General features: G+C 26.2%; 1 protein-coding gene across 1 annotated transcript in view; it reads left to right on the top strand.

The window, feature by feature from the left end:
• The first annotated feature begins 583 nt into the window (after nt 1–583).
• The window catches only part of LOC129605900 (putative uncharacterized protein DDB_G0286901), a 31,026-nt gene continuing 16,566 nt past the window's right edge, over nt 584–15,043 (top strand). Inside the window, exons 1-2 of the mRNA XM_055515905.1 lie at nt 584–784; nt 966–1,167. Coding sequence (XP_055371880.1) covers nt 1,033–1,167 — 135 coding nt within the window. The 5' untranslated portion in view covers nt 584–784; nt 966–1,032. The remainder of the gene's footprint in view (nt 785–965; nt 1,168–15,043) is intronic.

Genomic DNA, 15,043 nt, shown 5'->3' with positions numbered 1-15,043 from the left:
ATAGTATAAAAATTCTATTTCGGGAAAAATAAAAATTAAGAAGAAAGAAACCTGAAGCAAAAAGAAATTATATTAGTTTTAAGTACAACAAATAACAATTAAAAATGTAAAACTAAACTGCAAAAACTAGTAAAAAATGTACAGCTGATTTAACTGCGCTAGCTATGGTAATAATAAAAAATAAATTTTTTTTGCTAACGACATTTTTTGTTCATGAACACAATACTGAAAATTCAATATAGAAAAAGTTTTTATACAACTGTCAAAAATGTATTGCGTATGTATCGCATTATTGTTTCGCAGTATTGTGTTTATGAAAATCTCTAATAGATTTACAATATATTTTCCAAATTTTGCTTTTTTATAACAACAAAATTTGAACACCACGTTTGTGTCTATAGCTGATTTTTAATATAATAATATTGAAAGTAATATCGTTCAAATATGGCATATGACTCTTTAAACTATTGCGACTTGTCACATTGTCAGTTATGTATATTATGTCAGCAACGTTAAGCAAAAAGCACTTATTTGACAGTTACATCATATAGACAAGACAATCGATGTCAAAAAACGTAAAATGTATTTAACAATTTGACAGCAGAATTTTCTCTTCCGCAATTTTGGAATTTCTTTTTTTTCTTTCTGTTTAAAGTATTGCAGTTTTAAAAAATATAATAGTGTAAAGTAAATTATAAATAAGTGAATTGATTTAAGAAAGGACGTTGAATTTAGAGTTATTTGAAATTTAATGTTAAAGTAATATACGAAAAAAAAGATTCATGTAAGTTCCATAAAATATAAAATAATTTAAGTGTTTGTGTGATTTGTGTTTGAGTTAGTTTTCCCTATTTAATTATAACAAAATATGAAGGTACTTACTTCTATTGAAATATTTAACTTGACATCTCTTTAGTAAAAAAATATGATATAAATTATTCAACATTTTTTTCATATTCTTCCAGATTATTATTTTCTTTTTAATTTTATTTTGACAAAACATATACAGAAAGCAAAGCCAATTTTCTTGAAATGTCAATTAATATACAACAATTGATCTTGGAGGCCCAAAAGATGGCTAATCGAAACAAAGAATTAGTGGCGTTATCTAATTCTCTTTTGGTCGAAGCCGAATCAAATAATCGAACTTTAGAGGCAATGAGACAAGTAAGTACTAAAATATGTGCTTTAATGATTACATATATACATATATACAAATATAATACACATTTACATGCATATACTTATACTCACGTATGGTAAGTCATAGAATCATATTATTTTGTTTGTTAAATGTTTTAAATTAAACACAGGCACAGAGCAGAACTGAAATTTTGGAGTTGTTTTCAATAAATTTAAGCACTTAATTATGACAAAAATTAAATTTCATATTTGAAATATTTTTAAGGAGTAAATAAATATATACATGTCCGTTTATATGGATTTTGTAAAAAATATACATATGCATGTATGTATACCTAGTCATTTTTTAAGCTAAAAAAGAACTATGGGTTTGTTTAGTAAAAAATCAAATAAGCAATTATATTTTGTACTCGGATTTGCATATGCGTAACTTGAGATATTTGCTTTAGTAAATTAAATTTATTCCTGTCTTATATCAATTTTTAAGAACTTTGTAGGTACCTACCTTCCTAGCAAATGTTGAATTTTGAATCCCTTATTTTTTAAACCAAAAATAACTCAAACATAATTTAACGGAATAATTTCAGCCTTATTTTTTTTTAGAGCTGCAGAATTTTTATTCAAATACACACAAATAAAAGTGAACACAAAAATTCGTATTAAGGACAACATTTAACCTTCATAAATTGATAAGTAACAATAATTATAAATTTGTCCTATAATTTAGTCGACTTTAGTTTAGTTGCCGTTTTTAAGAAATAGCTGCTCAAACAAACTTTTGAATTGAAAGTAGAACATTTTTCAAAAAACGCTAATTATCTCAAAAAACTGTTATTTTTTTTCGATGTGCTACATCATCCTCTACTTGCTACTTTCGCTAAACGATTCTTGCATTTTAAATTTTAACACTATGTAAATCGAATATATTGGTCCTACAGAATACTACTTTCGCATCCTTCTCATTTACTTGCCATTTTTTTTACGAATCTTGCGTTATTGCGAAAGTCTTAAGTTTTTGAAAAAATAAAACTAGACAATGTATCTGTTGCATTTATTTTACTTTAATTAAAAACAGCTTGCATTTCAAATTTACTTTCCAGTTTTTTTTATGGGGCTTAACTTTTTATCTATAGTCTTACAAGTTTGGATTATAACTGAAAAGGTTTGCTAAGCACGAGCAATATTTAAATCTTAGCCTGAAAAGTCTTTTCCTATCCATATTTTAAAAATATAACTATAATCGCCTCCTTAATATACATACATATATTTAAATGTATATATATTAATTAAATCGCCTCCTTAATATAATATTATTCTTAAATTAGTCAAATATTTCAATGTATGACTATTTTAAAATAATTCAAATGATTACTTTGAAAAAACTGTCAGAAATTTCAAAAACAAAAAATTTTAGAAAGTACTGGCAGTTCAAAATTTTTGCCATGCGATTTTGTTACATAGTACCAAACCACTTGCGAATCGCAAATCAACTTACGCAAATTTGCGACTTTCGCTGTTTTACATAATAAGCCACCTGTAAAAGGTAGGGCTATAATAAAGAAAAATACAGCTAAAAGTTTATATTTTATGATAAATATTATTTTATTAGTTATTAGAAAAATGAACGAGTTAAAAATTGAATACAAGATAAGAGTCGTTTACATATTGATCAGTATCTTCGACTCAGAAATGAAACATCGTGTAGAAAAAGCATAGGATTGAGTAAAACCAAAGACCATGTATTTAAAAAGAATACCAATCTACTGAAAAATTAATAGATAGGAAAAATTTTAAGATTTTCAGATTCTTGTTAGACCTTTCTAGCGAGCTTTGTTAAAACCTGTACCAGGTTTCAATCAAAGTACATCTACCAAGAAGTAGTTTGACTCGTTCCATTCCGCTATTTTTCTTTAGAAATAAATGGTAATAAGAGTTGTGTAGGCAAGAAAGAAATAAAATATTGTAAACAAACGAGTGTATCAAAAACATCGAACTGAAATAAAATTACTTAATTTAAATCGGTAAAATTTTGTTATTTTTATTTTGATAACAACGAATTTTTTTTTTCATATTTTATTTTTCATTTCATAAAAGTAAGGTAAAAACATTCGAATGTATGAAAGTAATAGTTATAAATTCAAAATTCATGCTTTGTTATACAGTACATACCGATTCAAGGTAGATGCACAATATGATGTAGTAATATGTATGTAACCCGTTTATATGGCTGCTTCAAGCTTATAATTGTCTATATAAACGTTACTTGACCTGAAGCCGGCCTCACTCAAGTCGCTTACTTGACTTGAAATGCTAATAATGATTTGAAATTTAATAGCTAAACGTCGTTTTCGTTTTTAAGCTAACATAGTAATTGAAATAAAAATAAAAAATTCATAGTTTATATTACAATAAATGTAATGACAATTACTAATTACAAATTTTAAATTTTTTTAATATTATTTGTATTCTTCATACATATTATATACTCGTACATATAATATATAAATTATAATTTTTTTTATTTTAATTGTCAAATTTTGTTTTTAAATCGCTTTGCTTTTATAATATGGATGCACAATTTCTACCACCTTCTAGTGGAATAAATTAGAGAAATGAAACTCGCTTTTAAAATCAAAGTATATCTACTAATAAGTAATTCGGCTCGTTTCATTCGTTAGTTTTCCTTTGCATCTTGCAAACGAGTAAACAAACGAGTGTATCAAAAACATTGAACTAAAATAAAATTAAATTAACTTAGGTAAAAATTTTGTTATTTTTATTTTGATAATAACAAAACTTATTTTTCATTTTATAAAATTTAGGCAAAAAATTCGAATGTATGAAAGTAAAAGAACTTGAAATTTCTTGTATGAATGTACACATGCATGTACCTGGGTACAGTAGATACACAGTCTGATCAGTATCAGGTAAAGACATAGAAATAAAGTAATTTATAAAGAAAAAAAGGTGTATGCATACTGATTACTTTATGAAATATAATAATTACCGATTCGTGGGAAATATGTTCTAAATTTATTAAGATTGAAATAAAAATAAAAATTTAAAGATAATTTATATATTTTATTTATTAATAATTATTAATTACAAATGCTTAACACTAAAAATTTTTTGTTTTATATAATTAAATGTTTTATAGTTTTATTAAAACTTTTTATTATGTGGTAAATTCTAATTCTTATATATAGTTTAATGAAATATGTTTTGTCGGACTTCTCACAACATTCATAGTTGAAATTATTTTTTAAGTGTTCATATATTTTACATTCTAAATTTCTTTCTGTAAAAATATCATTAAAAAGTTTAATAAAAGTATTTTCTAAAATCTTTAAATTATCCATGAAATTCTTGGATGGTTTATAAAAATCTGTAAAATATTTTTTTTTCACAACTATTTAAAATTTTTTTTAATATTATACGTCTTTTTAAAATTTATTATTATTATTTTAATTTTATCAAAATTATATTATATAAATAAATAATCATTTTTTTAAACACTTTTTTTCCGCTTGGATTTTATAATATGAATACACCTTTTTTGCCACCTTTTACTGGAATAAATTACAGAAATTATTGGGTCGCTTTTAAAATTCTTAATATTTTTCCCTATACTTTATATACGAGCAAATAATAAAATGTCGCCTTTCAAAATACATTATAAAAAAACAGTTCGATCTCCGTTTACATCACACTGATGCAATCACTCACCAATATTTGTATACAAAAAATTCCCTTAGTTAGAAGAGTTAAGCAGTATACCTTCTTATTCTCATTTTTACACACATAAGAATTTTTGGGAAAGGAGAAGAGTACGCAATAGATGTCTACCTGCTTTTTTATAATGTATTTTTAAAAGCGGGAGTTATTTATTTTTCCCTATATAAAGTATAGAAAAAAATATTAAGATTTTCAAAAGCGGGAGTTTTTTTTTGTAACTTATTCCAGTATAAGGTGGCAAAAAAGGTGTATTCATATTATAAAGGCGAAGCGGAAAAAAGTGTTTAAAAAAATTATTATAATTTATATAAAATAATTTTGAAAAAATAATAAAAATTAATTTTAAAAAGACGTATATTAAATAAAAATTTAAATAGTTGTGAAAAAAAATATTTTTTTTATAATAACGGGTAAACGTTATTTGATGTGTCGACACGAAAACTTCATTTGTTGCCAAAAGGTAAATATGTACTTTTGAAAATATTTTAAATATTTAGTGTTAAGCACTTGTAATTAATAATTATCAATAAATAAATAAATTATCTTTAAATTTTTATTTTTATTTCAATCTTAATAAATTTAAAACATATTTCCTATGAATCGGTAATAAATGTATTTCATAAAGTAATAATCAGTATACAAACACCTTTTCTTTCTTTATAAATTACATTATTTCTATGTCACTACCTGATATTGTGTATCGTCATCCATCTACATCGTGAAAGAAATATCCGTAAGAGAATGGGAAATGATATTAAGCTTCTGGAAAGAGGGCAAAAATTTTACAGAAATAGGCAAAATCGTAAAGAGAAGCCACTCTTCTGTATGAAAAGTATAATAAATAATTTTAAAGAAACAGGTTCTCTAGTCTTTAAGCCCCGTTCTGGTCGCCCATCAAAATTGACTCCTAAGGGGAAATACGATATAGTCAAAATTGTAAATGTGAATCCACAATTGGCGGCTTCTGAAATTGCAAAAAATATTAAATTTAAATTTAAAAAAAGCATTTACGCTAATACTGTGTGCAACACTCTCAAAAAGGCTACTTATAAAGGCTGAGTGGTACGTAGAAAGCCATTAATATATAGAGTAAATCGTTTAAAACGTATAGAATTCGTGTAAAGGCATATTAATAACCCTAGGAGAAAGTTGGATTTTCGGTAAAACTAAATTTTGCAATTATAAAATCCAAGGACGTCAGTTGGTGTGGAGAAAATGTGGTAGCGTGCTTAAGAAAAGAAATTTACTTCAAACAGTAAAACATGGGAAAGTGCAGTGGTAATTTGGGGGTTTATGGCAGCAAATGATATAGGACTCTTAAAGTTTATAGAATTAATTATGAAACAAGAAAAAATAGACTTGACCGTGTCAACTCTGTGATAACCGTACGAATTTGTTAACTTTTGAAGTTGCATGGCACGTACTAGAGGGAAGCAAACAATTTCAACGACTTTTATCAAACAATTAGCCCTACTAATATATTTGTTTGTGTGAAATTTCAATTCCAAAACTTTTATAGTTTCTAAGATATAGTCAAATTTTGAAGTTGTATGGCAGCTACCCGAAGCAGTACCCCGATCATGTCCAATTTAAATAGGGCTCTGGCACTTACTATAAAAAATCGTTTGTAAAAATTTGGTGAACTTAGCTCAACTAGTTTTTGAGTTGTCGCTGGGACCGAAGGACGGATGGACAGACAAACCTAAATCGACTCAGAATTCGACGCTGATCAAAAACATACACTTGAGTCTATATCTCAGAGCATTATTTCTTAGCGTTACAAACGGTAAGGTACATGCGTTCGAAGAGTATACTAAATTTACGAAAAAGAGGATTATTTAGATATTTTAAACTAAAATGTAAAGAATAGTGTTGAGAATTTTCAGCATGACAATGACCTTAAGCATACCGTTAAAATTGTGAAGCTGTGGCTATTGTATAATGTCAGAAAAAAGTTGCATACATCACCCCAATCCCCCGACCTAAATCTTATAGAATATTTATGGGATTTGCTAGAACGTAAAATCCGTAAACGAACCATAAGTTCTAAAAAAATGATGAAAGATGTCATAACAAAAGAATGGTAAAAACTCTCAATTGAAGAAACTTCATAACTGGTTCTTTTCAAGTCAAAAAGGCAACGAGAAGTTATACTAATACTATTTTTCTGTTTGTTACCGACCGTATTGTGTAAACAATAGGTAGGTTATGTGATGGCAACAAATTTTGCATATCGAGTTTTCGGTGGGAACGTACTTCTCCATAGTAGGGAAGTGTAAATAAACTATTTTTAGCAACCTGTCGGTCTGTCGGTCTGTCCGTCTGTCGGTCTGTCGGTCTGTCGGTCTGTGTGTGCACGCGTGTATCTCAAGTTCGGCTGAACCGATTTTGATGAAATTTTATATGTAAGTTTGTTTCCACCATGGCACAGATCGATCAACTTTTGGTATATATCAGGCCTCGGGAACTGCACTTTTTAGCGGGCCTGTTTTACATTTTTGAACATTTTGAAGAAAATATTCAACCGATTTACTTGAAATTTTATATATAAGCTCAGCTCGACCGTTCGCAAAAATTCGTATGTTTTGGAAGAAATCAGGCATCGGAAACTAGACGTTTACTACGGGCCAAATATACATTTTTGTGTATATAAAGAGAAATAATCAACCGATTTCATTGAAATTTAATATATGAACTCCTCGTATTAAAACAATGAACATATAAATTTTTTGGAAAGATCAGGGCTCGAAAACGGATTTGCGGGCCGATTTTACATTTTTCACCATTTTGAAGAAAGTATTCAACCGATTTACTTGAAATTTCATATATAAGCTTTGCTCGATCATACGCAAAAATTCCTAACTTTTGGAAGAAATCAGGCATCAGCAACTGGGCGTTTACTACGGGCCAAATATACATTTTTATGTATATAAAGAGAAATAATCAACCGATTTCATTGAAATTTAATATATGAATTCCCCGTATTAAAACAATGAACATGTAAATTTTTTGGAAAGATCAGGGCTCGAGAACTGATTTGCGGGCCGATTTTACATTTTTCACCATATCCACAGAACAATTGATGGAATTTCTCGAAATTTGATATTTGAGTTCTGGTTGTTACCGAAACTAACTGGCGAGCATTTCAGGGAATTTGGGTAGCACAAAGCGAAACTCTACTAAGAGCCAAATTTACATTTTTCTAAGTATGTTAACTATAAGCTTACTAATGTCCTAAAAATTGGAAAGAAGTATTTAACAGACATTTTTATAATATTCTGTAACACTTTCATTTAACTAGACAATACACAATGCGGTCGGTTATGTGCTGACCACATCAAATTTTTTTTCGTATGAAATTTTGTTTTTGTTTGTTTTTTTGTTATTGTTTTTATTTTTTGGAAAATGAAATGTTATATTTTGAAATGTCAAGTTCTATAAAAATCATTTCTAATTTTAATCATCAGAAATTTCTAAACAATATATTATATAGGAACGCTCAGTGTACGCTGACTTTTTCTACTAAGTGTATATCAATCAAATATAATAATATTTTCATTTACAATTATTTTAAAATTCCTAAAATACATGCAAAAAAGCGGAAAAATTACAAGCATAGCCTTCGCCTTCAACATTTTATATGGTACTGAAAGCATTTAATTACTTTTAAATAAAGAACTTTTTTCTCATAGGGAAAGTTAACTCAAGATATGGGAAATATTTTATATTGATATAAATACATAGTAAAGAAAAAAATATGAAGAGGGAATTATAAAATAATGCTTATAATACAATTAAATATTGTTTCACCAATACAAATTTTATATATACTTCAAAATTTCACCTCTGCTTTTATTTCAGAAAAATTTTTCAGACATTTTTATTTTTAAATTATAATTGTACATACATATAATTATTATTGTACAATTATAATTATATGTATTTAATTACATATAATTTTATATTTATAATTGTACATACATATTTATTTTTAATAACTCAAAAGCTAATTGAAATTATTTCAAACAATTCTATAAGTATCTTTTAAATAACTGAAATGAGATAATAAATTTGTTGAAATGTACCACATTATATTACTTACATTACACTTTTTATTAGCCGATGCTACTCAACTTACCTTATTGATACAAATGTACATAAAAAAAGTCATACATTATATTAATATGTATGAAACCAAACATATTAATATTTGTATGATTTATCATTAATATTTGACCAAACTGAAATATGAATTTGAAAAAATTTTTCATTCTTTCTTTCTTTTTCGTTCAATAGAGTTTATATGGGAAGCTTTTTAAAAAATATGTATAAATATTCTGAAATTAATTGAAATATTAAACTCTTTTTTTTACGTAAAAAAGGAAAAAATAATAAGAAATATGACACGATCAATGAATTTAAAAAATAAAAAAACAGGAACCAAGGCAACAAATCAGAATACGTATACTTCATAAAAAAAATTGAGTATTGGATATTATAAAAAATACATAAAAAAATTGAGTATAAAGATATTAAAAAGATACCAATCTTTTCCTGCATATAAATAAATGCTTATAATTCGCAACAATACGGCATAGAGTAACCGTCGCTTAATTTATGGACTATTGATTGCTCTTTATTTTTGGTCTTACAATCAATTTGATTTGAGCCATAGTTTTCGAGAAAAAGCTCGTCAAATTTAGAATTTTTGTTTTTTTTTGTTTTTGAAAAGTTTTTTAAAAAAAATCAAAATTTTCTCGAAACATTGTGTTATTATTTTTTTTAGCACTTTTCCAAAATTTTTTTGAAAAAAAGTGCTAATTTGAATTTTTGACACCTTATGTTTCCGAAACCGCAAGCTTTTTCCAATTTCTATAAACGCAATCCTTAAAATCGAGCATTATGTTAACCCTACTTTATATTAATTTTTGCTTTATTTCAAAGACTGCATAAATCGTTCATCCGAAATATATGTAATCCTAGAAATAGTTTTGTGTATGAATGAAAATAATTTTAATAGTGTGATAGGTATACATAGACTGTATTTAAAAGCAGAATTTTCAGTTGTTGAAGAGAAAAGTGCTACAATACAAACCATTGGTTTGACCCAACTTTATTTTATTACTTTTTTTCGATGCGCTACAATGAAAGCTAATCCATATAACATTTTCCTCTATTAAATGTGTTAAATATACTAAATTTTTGTTTCGCACACAGTAATCAAATTTTTGTTGATTTTCTGTCAGAACATGATAACTTCACGAAATAAGCCATGAATTCAGTGCTTTCTGATCGAAAAAAAATTAAATTACTGAAAAACACTAAAATTAATCAATTTTTGCTCTAAAAAATTTTTGACAAGGTTAGATATAAACAGTTATTCATTTTTCGGGATAATAAAACTATCTAAGAAAGCATTGAAATATATGGATGTTGTTTTACTTTTTCACATGTTATTTTTCATCGTTTCGTATCATATTCATCTCATGTTGACCATATTCATAAAAAAATCAAACGCTTATTTCAAATCAACGAAAACATACATATGTACATAGATATAGAAAAATGTGTTAAAAAAAATGTTAACTTTTTACACCATCTTCAATAAATTTTTAGTAGATAGCTTTTAAAAATAACACAAAAAGAATTTAAACTCTGTCTTACTTGAAATAGCAAAAATGTATTTATCATGTTCTAAAAGAAAACTATTCAGATTTAAAAGAATATGTCATATAAAGAAAAGATTTTAGTTTCTTTTGCTTTGTTTATATTATTATGCGAGATTGAATTCTGTAGTTGTTGTTAGTAAGCAAAATACCAAAGTATATCTATTAATAAGTTATTCGACTCGTTCCATTCAGTTCAAAAACATTGAACTGAAATAAAATTAAATTAAGTTAGGTAAAAATTTTGTTATTTTTATTTTGATAATAACAACATTTATTTTTCATTTTATTAAAGGTAGGTAAAAAATTCGAATGTATGAAAGCAAGAGTTTGAAATTTCATGTATGAATGTACACATGCATGTATCTGGTACAGTAGATACACAGTATCAGGTAGTGAAGATAATAAGGTATATGCATACTGATTAATACTTTATGAAGTATAATTATTACAGATTCATAGGAAATATGTTCTTAATTTATTAAGATTGGAATAAAAATAAAAAATTTAAAGATAATTTATTTATTTTATTTATTAATAATTATTAATTACAAATACCTAAGACTAAATATTTAAAATATTTTCAAAAGTACATATTTACCTCTCCACATCTTTTGGCAACAAATGAAATTTTCTTGTCGGCTTTTTTTCATCCCAAACACTTCAAATAATGTTTACCCATTTTTATAAAAAAAAAAAAATATTTTCACAACTATTAAAATTTTTTTTAATATTATACGTCTTTTCAAAATTTATATTTATTATTTTTCAAAATAATAAATATAAATTTTGAATTAAACACTTTTTTTCTTCTTCGCTTTTATAATATAATACATATTTTTTGCCACCTTGTACTGGAATAATTTACAAAAATAAAACTCCCGCCTTTAAAATTCTTAATATTTTTCCTATACCTTATATAGGGAAAAATAAATAACTCCCGCTTTTAAAAATACATAATAAAAAAGCAGGTAGACATCTATTGTATAAAAATGAAAATAAGAAGGTATACGGCCTTTCCCAGTATCGTCAAATGCATGCAACTGACGTTAGTCATGAATCCCAAGGCAACATGGCGCTAGCGTCATAAATCCCAACATATGTTGCTAACGCAATTGATTGTCATTTTAGTTTTTTTTCGCATGTTTTTAAAGGCTAATGCATAAGTGATTTGTTTGAAAATTGCTCAAATTACAGGTGATTGTCATTTGCTAAATCAAGCGATTGACGTGATTGACATGATCGTCAAATCTTTGACATACTGGGAAAGGGCCATACTGACTGCTTAATTCTTTTAACTAAGGGAATTTTTTGTATAGAAATATTGGTGAGTGATTGCATTAGTGTGATGTAAACGGAGAGTCGAACTACTTATTAGTAGATATCCTTTGGCAAAATAAGTGAGCAATAAAGCGCTCTTCTCAACTCTGCATAATATTTTTTTTATATTACGCATTTTAAATTTTGCTTTTTACAATGTGTTTCATTTCGGTGCGCTAATTACAGTCGAATTCTTTATTGTATATTTACATACCATACATGTATTTTGCGCTTTAACATTTGTGCTTTGTGTAAGTAAAGTGGGTGAAGTGGACAAGTTATTCTTGTTTTTGTTATTATTACTAAACTACTTATATTTTTACTGACTTTATTGTGTATACAATAGGTAGGTTATTTGATGGCAACAAATTTCGCATATCGAATTTTCGGTGAGAATGCATTTCTCCATGGTAGGGAAGTGTAAATAAACTATTTTTAGGAACCTGTCGGTCTGTCAGGCTGTGTGTGCACTCGTGCATTTCCAGTTCGGCTGAAACGATTTTGATGAAATTTTATATACAAATTTAATTCGACCATGGCACGGATTGATCAACTTTTGGGATATATCAGGTCTCGGGAACTGCAATTTTTAGAGGGCCTGTTTTACATTTTTGACCATTTTTAAGAAAATTGCGAATGAATACATATATACATTTTTGCGTATATAAAGAGAAATAATCAACCGATATTATTGAAATTTAATATTTAAATTCTTCGTATCAAAACAATGAACATATAAATTTTTTTGGAAAGATCGGCGCTCGAAAACTGATCTGAGGGCCGATTTTACATTTTTCACTATATCTACGCAACGAATTGATGAAATTTCTTGAAATTTGATATTTGAACTCTGGCTGTTACCGAAACTAACTGGCGAGCATTTCAGGGAATTTCGGTAGCACAAAGCGAAACACTACTATGAGCCAAATTTGCATTTTTCTAGGTATGTTAACTATAAGCTTACTAATGTCCTATAAATTGGAAAAAAGTATTTAACAGACATTTTTATAATATTCCGTAACACTTTTACTTAACTAGACAGTACGCATTGCGGTCGGTTATATGCTGACCACATCAGATTTATTTTTTTTTTATTTTCATTATTATTACTTTTATATTTGCTTTGTATTTTAACATTTTTACATTCTAATAATGTTTAAAAGAAGTGGAAAAGAGGGAAAAAAACGTTTTCTCAGTTGTTTTTGTCTTAAAATTTATTTTTTCCGAAAATAAGTGTTTTCGATGGTTACTATAGTGCTCCGAAAAAAAGGTTTAGATTTATTTAAAAATAGTTTTGAGGAAAAATATTTGAGATATATATTGTTTACTTATAAAAATAAGTAAACTTTTTCACTAATTAATTTTAATTTCTGGTAATAATAATTTATAATTTTTGATTATTAGAAAATTGAGAAATATTTGTCTCAGAAATTTTGACAATAAAATAATTTTTACTTATAAATATTTATTATTGTTTATGGATATTATTACTTTATATTAATTAATAATTTTAATTAAAATGTGTATGTTATATTTTAAATATATAATTTAAGATATAGTAAATTTTATGAGAAAAAAAATGAGTATTGAGTTTCTATCAGAGGACAAAACCAAAATATAAAGGTTCAACTTAAGTGGTTCGTTCTTGAAATAATATAAATATTAGATGGAAATTAAAATTTACAAGGCAAATTGAGATCTTAAAACCCAAATTTAATGTTCAACTTATAGTTTATTGTTCAATAGTTTTATGTTCATTAAAATTAAAAATTAATCTTACAAAAAATACACATTTTCTCGGTATATTATTTATTTACTAATTGTTCCTTGAAAGCTAAATTAGTTGAAACAATTTCGTAGTTTTATTTGATGTTAAATATGGCAACACGCAAGTGATTTTGTATTTGTGGCATTCGTGAAAAATCTCTGCGTTATCCAGATAGTTACCACATTCTACAGCTAACTTTTATTTTTTTTTTTCAAATCCGCGACTGCTGTTATAGATTTAAAGATGGACAAGACGCTTTTTGATATCTTCTTTTTATATAAGGCGTCATTTGAAACTAGTTTGAAGGATTTTGTAAGAGTAGGTTAAGTGGATAAAGGTAGTTTTAAAATTTTATGTATTTTTTTTTTGTTCAAATAGATGCGTGATGCAACATTATACACAACAGTATTTTTGCTTAAACGTGTTTTTGATGAAATTCAAATGAAGCTGTAAAATTTTAGCATTTAATTGAAATTTAATTAAAATTTTTCAATTCTTATTAGTTTACAAAAATTTCTTATTAATTTACAAAAATTTTGACGAAAATATCTTTTGTATACTTATTTCATGTTTATAATTTTCTATTTGATATACGAGTACATATCTTCACTCTTTGGTTGCAATATGTTTATATTATCTTTGAGTTAGTGCCTTCTAAAAAATAAATTGCCTCTTAAAGATCCAGTTTTAACGAAAAATGTTAATTTTTTCTTGCAAATTTTTTGATTCGCACAAACAGTGAATAAAAAAAATTCGTTAACTATTTAATATTATATTGGCAAAAATATGATTCTGGTACTTAGTATTGATCAAGTTTTTTCTGACTTCCATGGAAATGTTGTTAGTTTTTTATATTTCTAGACAAGCTTAAATTTTTTTTGAGAGTAAACATAAAAATTATTAAAAATGTGAAATTGGCTCTTGCCAATATAAATTTTTATGCAAATTGGTGATTCAACCCAAGCGAACAAATAAAATTTTTATTTTATATAATCGAAAAACGAGACCTTTAGGCTGAAACTGAGGCATTGAGACAAATTTCGTGCAATAAAATTTAATTTAATAAAATAAAAATCAAATCTATTCATGTTAGTATTCAAACTGAGAGTGTTTAATACATATTTATTAAAGTTCAATTTGAAGTTATGTTAAAAACCCAATCAAACTAAATATGTAAAACTTTCAATTCTGTTTTGAATTTTTTTAATTATAAGTACATTTAAACGCTCAGCATTTTCTTTTTATTTTGATAACATGAAATTTTTTACATATTTAATAAAATAGGTGGAATTAGCCATTAATATTTGTTGTATTAAAAAAAAGTAACCTTGAAATTTGATGTTCTTATATTTTTTTCTTTGTTTGAAAAGCTTATTTAGGATTAGGATACAAGCATTTAGGATAGCAAAAT

Source organism: Condylostylus longicornis, unplaced genomic scaffold (genome assembly GCF_029603195.1).
Source record: "Condylostylus longicornis isolate FDR11 unplaced genomic scaffold, ASM2960319v2 ptg000016l, whole genome shotgun sequence".
NCBI lineage: Eukaryota > Metazoa > Arthropoda > Insecta > Diptera > Dolichopodidae > Condylostylus > Condylostylus longicornis.
The sequence above is the reverse complement of the archived record's forward strand: the minus strand, read 5'-3'. Positions and strand labels throughout refer to the sequence as shown.